This window comes from Panthera uncia, assembly GCF_023721935.1.
Source record: "Panthera uncia isolate 11264 chromosome B2 unlocalized genomic scaffold, Puncia_PCG_1.0 HiC_scaffold_24, whole genome shotgun sequence".
NCBI classification, from domain to species: Eukaryota; Metazoa; Chordata; class Mammalia; order Carnivora; family Felidae; genus Panthera; species Panthera uncia.
This window is the reverse complement of record NW_026057580.1, coordinates 39,669,842-39,681,871: the sequence shown is the minus strand read 5'-3', so window position 1 is coordinate 39,681,871 and position 12,030 is coordinate 39,669,842. Positions and strand designations below refer to the sequence as shown.

The 12,030-nt window shown below is 38.1% G+C and overlaps 1 protein-coding gene across 1 annotated transcript in view; it reads right to left on the bottom strand.

The window, feature by feature from the left end:
• Positions 1-12,030, bottom strand: part of MEI4 (meiotic double-stranded break formation protein 4) — a 181,776-nt gene that overhangs the window by 145,870 nt on the left and 23,876 nt on the right. Inside the window, exon 2 of the mRNA XM_049653911.1 lies at positions 2,960-3,495. Within this exon, the coding sequence (XP_049509868.1) occupies positions 2,960-3,495 (536 nt within the window). The remainder of the gene's footprint in view (positions 1-2,959; positions 3,496-12,030) is intronic.

The following is a 12,030-nucleotide window of genomic DNA, read 5'->3' as shown; positions in this document are numbered from 1 at the left end:
TTGCTAAATCTAAATAGAATCATAAGCATTCTGTTGTTAAACTTCTATGATAGTATCCTGGCCTGTGAAAAAATAAGTGGAAGAAATACCTAATAGTAGAAATAAACACATTTTGGGGTCTGGAAATATAGGAAAGGTCAGGCTATCAGTCAAGCAAAGGGCATTAAATACCTCACAGGCACACATTCCTGACCCCAAGGCAAGTATGCAAGTGAGAGGTACTTGCCATGCTGGGGCCTATAAGTAGAAGACAAGTTAAGTCAAGACTGCTTCCCAGAACCCCTAGAGCAAGCCTACTGCAGACCTCTGTAAGCCATCTGGTTTCAAGATACATATCTTCTGTACCTGTCAGATATGTCATTGTGAATTACACCTTCTAGTCCCACACTAGTGGTTATCCTAAAAATATGATGCAGGCTTAGCACTAAGATAACAATTCCTAAACATTTGTTATTAAATAAATATAGTATATATTATAGCACAAAATAGCACAAAAATAAATAGGATTTATCCTAATCTGAAAAACCACAAATCACATATATTTACCCCAAACTTACTAATAATTTCAACCAAGCTAATATTAGGGAATTATTCAAGACAATTTCCATGGTGTCTCATTTCAACCTCCTATCTCTTGAGTATATATAGCCCCAACATAAGTGACATTCACGATAATAACTTCAAGATTTTGAAAGATAGCAGCTTCTTATTGATCACTAAAGAAAAACTAAGCTATGGTCAGAATAATTTTACTACTATATGTATTGAGAGCATGTAAAAGATACATATTTTATTTAAAACCTGGCTATAGATGAACTGTAAACACATGAAATCCCTCTGTCAGACTCAATTCATACCACAACTTTTCTTATTTCCTATCACACTGCCCAAACAGAAGTTTACTTTAACAAAATCGATAGCAGGGCTCGAATTTCTAAGCAATACAACTTAAACACTTCCAATCTATGGGAACAGGTTTTTTCCAAAAAGCAAAATTTTTTCTGAACTATGTTTTTTTTTGTTTTAATCAATCCAAAATAGTATCAGTGAAAAAATGCAATGATAGGAGCTATCTAGATTTCACATCAGAATATATTCTTTCTTCAAACTAAAAAAGACAAAAAAAAAAGCATTTTTAAGAGCAATCATTAGTCATTTTTTCTAATAAAGAAGCTTTATGAACATATCTGGACGATGATGATGACTGCAATAATGACAACAGAAGTTTGAATGGTTTTATCTAAGAAGCTTTTACTGGTAAGAAAAAAAAACAGAGACAGTGTCATTAAAACTTATGTATAAGCTATCATCCTAATTGCAAATGCAGTGAGCAATTTTATGATTCTACTTTCTCTAAATACAACAATTACCTCTCAAAAAAAAAAAAAATACCAAAGCCATTCATTCACTCACTCCCCCACTGCAGACCAACTATTCAACAACAGCTGGAACCATGACAAATGGTATAGAAAATATTCTTCAGATCCATCTGTACCATCACAAGATTCTTCTACATACTCCTTTCCTTCCATACAAGTCCCAAGGCTACTCTTGTGTAGTCTAATCCTTAAGTGAAAGACTAGACTGAAAAAAATACTCACGTATCATCTGGTAATTGATAAAGAATCAATTCCTTCCAATATCTGGAAGGTTCCAAGTCAATATAAAACCTGCTTAAAGTAGTTTTAAAAGAATGCAACAATATATTAAGAAATATTAAGTATGAGATATTTATTAATGGTTAAGAAACAGACTATATACCTCAGATACTACTATGAAAAATCTGATATTTAATTCCTGATTGACCATATCAGGTAGAAAAAAAATTTAGTTTGCCAGACAGAAAATTCAGTATCTTTCACAAATGCCAAAAGCTTAATTGTCAAGTTTTCTATAATATTGGTCAAATCATACATTAACAGAGACGAAAAAAACAGATGTATGTGCAACAATTAGGTGACAACTAGTTCAAATTTTGTCAGTGTCTTAAAAATTCAGGTAAAGTCTACACTGTACAACATTCAGATAATGGCACTGAGGACAAACACTTGACAATGGTGTATCAGAAGAAACAAGGTCTAACAACTTTCTTCCTACAGTGAAATACAGTTAGTAAGTTAGATAGACCTTTTAGTCTCCTCTGTGGTATTTTTAGTAGTCAATTAGAAGGATTAAAATGCATTTGGAGTTTCCCAAATAAAGGATCAGATAGGAAGAAAGATAGGAAGTAATACAAAAAAGAAACCATCCATTATGTCTCAAGAGCCAAACCACAAAACGATGTCAGGTTACCTCAATGTCACTTGTGAAAAAAGAATCTCTGAGTCAACCTTACTAAGCTTTGTTAAATAAATAAGAAAAAACATAATAAATCCATATATTATATGTACTTCAGCTGATTTGCTCACTGAATCCACAACTGCAGAGGGTCCATGAGGTATTATACCACTTACAATGAAATTTCTAAAAGAAGAGAAAAATATTCTTTGACCTCCAGGCATCTGCTAGTCAATGCCAGAAAAAGAACAAATTCAATACAGTACAGGTAATCCATCATGAGGAATTTAACACTCAAGAGAAGTTATAGATTGGGAAACCGTAAGTGCTAGTGGTTTTCTGAAAAATATTGAGATTTTTTGAGCAATAGGAAGTAAATGTCGGCAGGGGGAAACAAAAGAAGATAATAACTCAAGGATACCAATAAAAAACAAGGCATATAACTCAAAGTAGTGATGCGCAAGCTGGGAGTAGGCACCTAGGTAGAGAATGATGCTTTAGCAATCAGAGGCCAGAGAAGGGGACAGGACAATGGGTAAGAGCTGCAGATGGCTGCAAAAGAAGGTCTTACCTGGAGACTCTGAGCCACAAGTCTAAGGGACAGCAATTGGTATTATCCGATGGGAATGTTCACAAAAAATACGGACATATTATTCATGAATAGAAGATATTTTATACTTACCCGATTTATATGGTTGCTCCTTAAAATAACCTGTAGTAGGGTTTTCTCAAATTCTTCCAACTTCTTGGAACACTTTTTAAGAATATGATTAGATAAGTTACAATCACTGATCAGTCCAGCTAAAGTATCAACAGCTTCTGTCCAAAAGCTCGAAAAAGGAAATTTGGGTTTACGGTAAAAAGTGATCAGGCCATCCAGCAACTGACAAACAGAATGAGATACTGTGGAAAAGTCATTTTCAAAGTGGCTTAAGTCTGTTTTCAGACTCCCTGATTCTGTCAAGTTCTTCAGTTTAAGTAGATGTTGCAAGAATTGCATGTGGGAAGACAGAGGGTTTTCCAGAGTGGCACAATGTCTTCTCACAATGGGGAGTGGTAGAGGGGGTGTGGGGGTGCAGCTCTCCACAAAATTCTGGGACATCTCTGAAGGTTCACTTCTCTGCTCATTTGATAAATCACACCCAGAATCTTCCAGCAGATTTAATGTATTTTCAGAACTGCTAGGTTCCTGAGCTTGAAATTGGGAAGATGGGTCTCCTGGAAACAGAAAAGATTAGAAGCGTTATCTTTCTATTGCTAAAATTTCTTCATATAAACACTAGACATTGATTTTCCTAACTTAAAATACTAAATGAAGCATGCAGATACATATTAAGCATTTAAAAACCAGGGGTGTAAAAAAATCAAATAGAAGAAAAACTGTGACAGAAATTGCTTAAGCTGACCATAGAAAGATCTTTCTCTTTACTAACAGAAATCAAAGGTGATTCCCCCATATATTTTCAGGTCACTATCTCTCATTCAACTATGTGCCATGCTTGAAAGATACAGAGAAGAAACCACAAGACCTGAAGGAGGTAACTACAAAGCAATATGGTGTATCCAGAGATAGAGATTTACTCAGGGCACTATGAAAATAGGAGGACCACTGAACAGCACACCCTGTTGGATCAGTGCATCCTGGAAGAGGAGATAGTGGAACTAATTTATAAAGCATAAGTAGGAGGTCAAAGTGAAAAGTTAGGGAAATGCAGGAAGAGAATTCCATATACCAAAGGGGTAAGACCTAAAGCACAGATTTAAGAAGGAAAAGACAAGCACTGTGTGTATAAGGACCAACAAGTGGTTTGATACTCCTTTACAGAAAAATATAAGGCAAGATACTAAAATAAATATGTAGAGGTCAGGTCATAAAAAATCTTAAAACACATATTAAGGACCTTAGAATTTATAGGTAGAGTGAGTGTAATTCAAACTTGAATTATGTAAGACCCCTTTGGAAAAATTATATACACATCCACACATATACCTGATATACAAAAATCAGTATCTATAAGCAACTTCTATATATATACGTACTTATAATTATTCAAGTATACCCATATCTGTATGGAGAGATAAACAGATGGATAGATAGAACTAGAGTTCATAGATCCTTGAAAGTATGTCATAAAACACTAGAATCTTCTGACGTTGGCTGAGAAATACTACAGTTAAAGCTAACTTAGTAATTTTAGGTCATTCTTTTACAGAGATGTCATCATAAGCACAAATAAGGTTATCATCTGTAAAATGATTATCAGTAAAATATACATGCAAAATTGAGAAATTCTCATTGAACATTCTAAAGCACATGCATATGTCTATGAAGCCAAGTTTGGGAAATATTGCTGCCAGCAAGGAAAGAAGGAATGGGACACTAAATGGTAATGCAGGAAAGTGAAATGGTGTTATTTTTCATTTCACGGATCACTCACTCTGTTGGCTGTATGAAGGGCAGATTTGAGGAGGACACAATGACACTGAAGAACCAGTTAAAAGGCACCTCTATTAGTCCTAATAGCCAATGACTAAAGAAATGAACCAAGCAGTTGCTGTGGAAGAGAAAGGGAGGAACTGACTAGGGAAATAAATACAAAACCTCAAACTAGAACCTAGAAGCCAGCGGTTTGGCTGGATATGCACAATGAAGTGGGAGTAGGAATAAATGCATCTTTTGTTTCTGACTCAGGTGGCTGGGGAGAGGACAGTGTTACTAACTGAAATGGTAAAAATACAAACAAAAAACCTGGCTTAGGAGAAATCATGAGAGTTCAGGTTTGGTCTTGTAAACTGTGAAGCAACTGGAGGAAGTCTAGGCAAAGAGAGTCACCTGGAAATTGGCCACATGAGCCTATAGGTGGGGAACAGGTCTAGACTAAAAATACATTTCAGGAGTCATCAGTGTGTAGGTGATATCTGCAGTTATGAAAATGGTTATGATCACTTGGACAGAGTATGACCAGTGACTACAAGATCAAAGAAGGACACTGAGGAGTATCAATATTTGAGGGCTGAGTAAAGAAAAATAACACAATTACTAAGAAGACAGAGAAGGAACAATTAAAGAGGTACAAAAGGAATAATAAAAATGATTTTGTTATGGGGGTGCCCGGGTGACTTAGTCACTTCAGTGTCCGATTCTTGATTTTATCTCAGGTCATGATCTCAGGGTTCATGAATTTGAGCCCCACATCGGGCTCTGTACTGACAGTGCAGAGTCTGCTTGGGACTCCCTTGCCACTTGCATTCTCTCTCTCTCAAAAATAAATAAATAAACATTAAAAAGTGATTGTGTTATGAAAGTCAAGGAAAAAGTTTCAAGAAGAAGAATTACATATAGTATAAAAGTCCATAAAACAAAAAGCTGAAAAAAATATGCTGGAATCACTCATTAGAAAATCACCAGTGATTGTATCCACAGAAACTCTGGCCAGTCAGGGTGGTGGGCCAGAGGCCAGAGTGCAATGGGAGTGACTGGGCAGAAAGTCTGAGAAGAAAAGCCAAGGCTTCTGAGGAGTTGTATCAGTAGAGTATAAAATGGGAGAGTAATTACAGGCAAATGTTGTACGTCAAATTGGGAGAAACTCAAGCAATTAACAGGCTAAGAAGAAAAAAAAATAACACAGAAGCAAAATCTGGAGATATGAGAAAAAATTAAAAATTCAGGTGGGGTGCCTGGGTGGTTCACTTGGTTAAGAGTCTGACTTCAGCTCAGGTCAAGATCTCACGGTTCATGAGTTCAAGCCCTGCTTTGGGCTCTGTGCTGACAGCTCATAGCCTGGAGCCTACTTTGGATTCTGTCTCTCTCTCTCTCTCTCTCTCTCTCTCTCTCTCTGCCCCTCCCCTGCTTGCACGCTCTCTCTCTCTCTCTCTGTCTCTCTCTCTCTCTCTCAAAAAAAAAAAAAAAAATAAAAAAAAAAAAAAAAAAAAAAAAGCCAGGTGGGGCTTGGCCCTGGGAAAGGCAAAGGGAGACAGAGTCAAAGACCCCAGTGAATGGGTTGTGCTTAGTGATGGAGAAGTTTTGTTTATTTATTTTCTTCTGAGGCTGAAGGAAAGAGAATGAGAATGTATAGGGATGAGAAAGAAAACAAAAGAAAAGAAAGAAACCCCTAGCATACAGGAAGTTAAAAGAGATCTCGCCTAATAGTAATCTTTTAAAGTTAAAGACAGGGAGAGATTCATTGAACAGGGCATGGGAAGAATAATAAAAGGAAAATCTACCCTCCCACCTTAGATTTAGAAATCTACTTGATTTGTTGCTCTTTCGTCCTTCAATACAATTAGAAGGTGATGATGAAGCAAAATCGGAAGATCAGGCTTTAATTTAGACTTCATTCCACTAACAAGTGCCTACTATAACCAAAAATGTGGTCATAACCCAAACAGTAAACTACCAGCAAAACTTTTAACTATGTGTGGCTATTTCTATACTAAAACAGGCACACAGTCTGCTTGTTTTAAGCCAACAGTTTCTTTATCTTATGAGCAAGAATAAATATTTGAAATGACTTCTCACTCTTCACAAAAGTAAAGGGTGGGGATGACAGTAATTATTTAGGTAGATTATATTTTTTCTGGAATTCAAAATGGTTCTTTACTAAGAAAATGAACACAAATTTAAATATTTTATGAACCTACTCAATTTTCCATCAAGTAAGCTGAATGAACTTCATGGGTGATGATTTCAGGGAAGACATAAAATGAATTCGCCTAACAACTATACCGGGAAGCAAAACACTGTTTTATTTCTGCTTTTTACTCCGCAGTGGTGCACCTTCTGGCAAGTCACAACCACTCTGTCTCATCTCTTTCATGTGCTGATAGGTACATATTTGCAGGGAGTGGTTCTACCCATGCATGTGCTACGGGCATAGAAATGCACAAACTGACCGTCATTCTTCCTGGCTGTTCAGAAAAGGCTGATGAGGGCATATATTGGAGACACCAATGCAGAAAACCACACAGAGAGGAATGTTCTTTCAGTGCCCAAAAGGAATGCACAAACTCCTCAAGAGAGGGCCACAGTGAGATTTTATGAAATGTAGACTTAACAGTATTAAAGTCACTTTGTCAAAATGAATACAAGAATCTTATATCCACATTTCACTTTACAAAGCAGTTTCATGATAATAATTCGATTGTTGTTTCAAACAACTTTTGAACATGTGTTATTATTATCCCTAATTTAGCAATAAGGAAACGCAGGCTCAACTTGATTAAGAGGTCTAAGAAAAGCCACCGAGGGATAAGCAAAACCAGTTACTCCGTTCCAAGTCCAATCACTTCTAACCACACCAAAAGGGTCCCTGTGTCCCCACACCAGCTTCTGTACATACCTCCTTAAAGGAGCCTTACATAACTCATGCTACTCAGATGCTACTCATTTTGCTTGGATAACTTTTCTCAAAATAAATCTCGAAATTGGACTAACAAAGCATCAGACCCAAAGGAGAAAAGAGAAGATGAAGCCCTGCTACTTACTGCAACTTTCTGTAATTCCTGTTTTTTTCAGGAGGGACTAAGGTGAAGCAGAAATCAAATAACGCTTCTCTCTTAATTTGTTATTGGGCTGAAGGGACAGAGGGCTGTAATTTCTCTCCAAGTCATTTGATATGATCCAACCAACATGTGTGTCATTAGATTGAAAGAGATAATAAAGAATGTGCACACACATCCTAATCGAGCAGAGTCCAGCACATATTAAGTGCTCAGAAATACTACCCATTGTTATTAAATGATAATAGGCACCAAGAATCTAAATTATGCTAAAGTATGACATCAGATGTCAAAGTACATAAAATAAGATACCAACTAAAACTACAGATTCTGTCTAAAATATCCTGTAGTCCCTCTTCTATTCTGGACCTCAAAGACTTTCAATTCCATTTTATGGGGCCCTTGTCTCTTCCATCTTCTTTCAGTTATTAAATTCCATCCTAACCCTGCTTACCATTTAAGAGTGGATCTCCAGCATGCTCAACCAAATAGAGCTGGTGCCCTCCTGCTACACAGCCTACCCCAGAAATGCCCACCCCTGAATCAAATGTATTTTCTGCAGCCTCCCAATTTTTCACATCCACATCGATTCTTGCATCACTTATAAAATTACACCATAGAGGGGCACCTGCATGGCCCAGTCAGTTAGGTGTCTCACTCTTGGTTTCAGCTCAGGTCATGATCTCACGGTTCCTGAGTTCAAGCCTCGTATCGGGCTCTGCACTGTTAGTGCTGAGCCTGCTTGGGATTCCCTTTGCCCCTCCCTGCTCCCATTCTCTCTCTCTCTCTTTGTCAAAATAAATAAAATAAAACTTAAAAAATAAAATAAAATAAAGTAAAATTAGACCCACAGAACCAACTGTATAAAAGGCATATTTTTCTGTACAGCTTGAAAATCCCATGAACTTTCTATTTATACAGCTGTACAGATCATCTTCATACACTGCACACATAAACATACAATTCTTGTTCATACTGCATGCTGCCAATCTCAGCCAATAGCAAGATTATTCCTCCAGCCATAAGGCCCAAATGAGGAATCACCCTTGGCAACTCTCTTCCACCCTCCACATACAGTGAAATACCACGTTACGCTGATTCTACCTTCTGTACCTGTATTAGTCAGGACTCTCCAGAGAAATGGAACCAATAGAATTTATATACAAAGAGATAGGAAGAAAAGAGATTTCTTATAAAGCATTGGCTCATGCAATTATGGAGGCTGAGAAATCCCAAGATCTGCAGTCAACCAGCTGGAGACCTAGGAGACCAATGGTATTATAGTTCCAGTGCAACTACAAAGGCCTACAAAGGAGAGATGACAGTGTAAGTTCCAGTCTAAAAGCCAGCAGGCTCCAGCCCCAAGAAGAGTCAATGTTTCAGGTCAAGTTCAAAGGCAAGAAAGACCAATTCCCAGCTCAAAGGCAATCAGGAAGAAGGAATACACTTTCACTCAGCCTTTTTGTTCTCTTCGTGAGTTCATCTGATTGGATGAAGTCCATCCACACTAGGGTAGGTGGTCTGCTTTACTCAGTCTACTCAAATGTTAAGTTCATCCAGAAACACCTGTACAGACCCATCCGGAATAATATCTGACCAAATATCTGGGCACTAGGTGACCCAGTAAAGTTGACACATAAAATTAACAATCATTATACATGTGAACCTGTCCTTCCCTGGTCCTCTCCCTTGCTCTAGCTCACAACATCATCATCTCTTTCACTGATTACTGAAATACTCTTGCCTAAGTGATCTACCTACCTCTGGTTCTGTCCTCTTCTAGGCCATATTCTGAACCTGACAGTCACCCTGCTGAAATACTAGTTTGATCACAGGATTGTCATCCTTAAAACCTTCCAAAGGCTTCCTTTTACCAGATAGAATCCTTCAAGATTTGGAGCACCTGGGTGTGTCAGTCAGTTGAGCATCTGACTCTTGATTTCACCTCAGGTCATGATCCCAGGGTTGTGGGATCAAGCTCCATGAGTCTGCTTGACATTTTCTCTCTCTCTCCCTCTGCCCCTCTCCCCTGCTCTCTTTCTCTCTTTCAAAAAAAAAAAAAAAGAAAGAAAAAAAAGAAAAGAAAAGAAAAGAAAAGAAAAGAAAAGGAAAGAAAAGAAAAAGGATCCTCAGTTTGGCCCACAAAGCCTTTTACTGTGTGGCCCTGCTTACTTTTCCAACCTTGCCTCCATTCTCACTCTTATTTATGTATAAGTAAAAGTGAGCCCTCACAGTTTACCAGAACACATACCATGCTAATTCATACAACTATGCATTTGCACAAGTTGTTCCCACTACATGGTGTGTTCTTATGCTATAACCCAGAGATGGACTGATTCTTTAAACCCTGATTCCAGTTCTCTGTGAAACCTTCCCTGCTCTGCCCAGAGCAGATGAAAATCACTCCCCATCTGGGCTATCATGTACCATAAACATACTTCTATCACTGCATTCATCAACTTGTTCTGAGTATATGAGTGACTCCCTGTTGTAAGGGAGAGAGTCCTGAGGGCAGACAGAGTTTACTAATCTAGGAATTTCTGTTGCTTGATGCCTGCCCTCCTACATAGTTGGTGGGTGAATACTTGTTTAATACATATTAACAAAAAGAGAAATGAAGTAGCATCTCTTCAAATGTACTGAAATGTCATCACAGACATACAGAACTTGTCACTACCGACTAGGACTTCTTAGTATTAACAGTCACTCACACGTACTGATGAATTGAACTTAAAAGTAGTGTTTACGCCACCTGGTGGTCAAATAGAAAATGCTATTTTAAAGTACCACGCAATTCTGAAATGATGGTGTTTCACTTGTTACCATGAGCACTGGGTGTTTCATGTAAGGGATGAATCACTAAATTCTACTCCTGAAACCAATATTATACTATATGTTAACCAACTTGAATTTAAATAAAAATGTGGAAGAAAAAAATGAAAAAAAAATGTCTTCCACCTTTGGAAGGATGTATTTTGGCATACTAAAAAGCATATTTGAGAAATGCTGACCAAAAAAATGCGTGCAGTTTGGTTTGAGCCCACTGTAGCAGTTGGCACCATAATTCCAGTTTTGAATGCACCAAGAGAGACGGCAATGTCAAATGCATGAAATGACAAGCTAATGGAATGATTGGGCTTAACAGAATTGTATCCACTGCATCAGGCTCACGAAACAAAACAGTGTGTTTATGTGTCAGCTTGGTCCAGAACTACTTGACAGTACATTGCCTCCCACGTTCAGTGCTCAGACCCTGAGCTTTCCTGGTTGTCCCCATCCCTCTCTCCCAAGCCAGACTCTCAGTTTGCCAATTTAAACCTTCCTCATTGTTGTCATTGGCTTTCTCTTCATGTTCTAAATTCCTGGAGGTCACCACCTTTCCTAGAGCCTCAAAGGAATCTCTTGGGCAGATGATTCACAAATTTCTATCTCTAATCCTACCTCCTCTCCCAAGCTCAAGTCCCTATGTATTTCAACATGACTTGGTCTCAGCACTTTAAACCACATATGCCCAAAATAAACCACATCCTTCACTTACACTTGGTCCAATTCCCTGATAACACCGCTACCATGGTCTGTCTCCAACGTTTGAAACCTAAGGGTCAACTGTGACTTCTTCCTTGACCCCCCTCATATATATTTCACGGACAAATAATATTGATTCTGCCTCACCCTTCTGTTTCTTAGATTCACTACATCTGTTCTCATTTTAGGGCCTTTGTATTAAATATTCCCTCTGCCTGCGATGCTCTCCCCCCACCGAACCCCAATTTTCTCAAGGCAGGTTCCTTGCTATCATTCAAAGGTCTCTTAAAATGTCAATTCTGCAGAGAAGCCTTAGGTGACCACCCAATCTAAAAATGTCACCAGAGCAGTGTCTGTCACATTTCTGTTTTAATTCTCCAAATCTCACTTGCCACCGCCTGATCATTTCCTGCCAGTATACTCTGTCTCACCCACAAGAATGTACACAGTATGGCAGTCTTGGACTGCCTGATTTACCGCCATAGCCCACAGCCTGGAGTACGGAGTGAGAACTCAACAGATATTTACTCAGTCAATAAAAACTGTTTTTTATATCACCTCTTTTTCCCCATGCCAAAATAATTACATGTAAGACGTGGGCCAGGACTGTGATGTTCCTGTCTCCAACTCCTCCCTCTTCCAAACAACCCTAAACACGATGCCCAATTATTGTGTCCAAATAACGTATGCCTCATATCACCTAAATGCACCACTTTCAGAAAGCATACT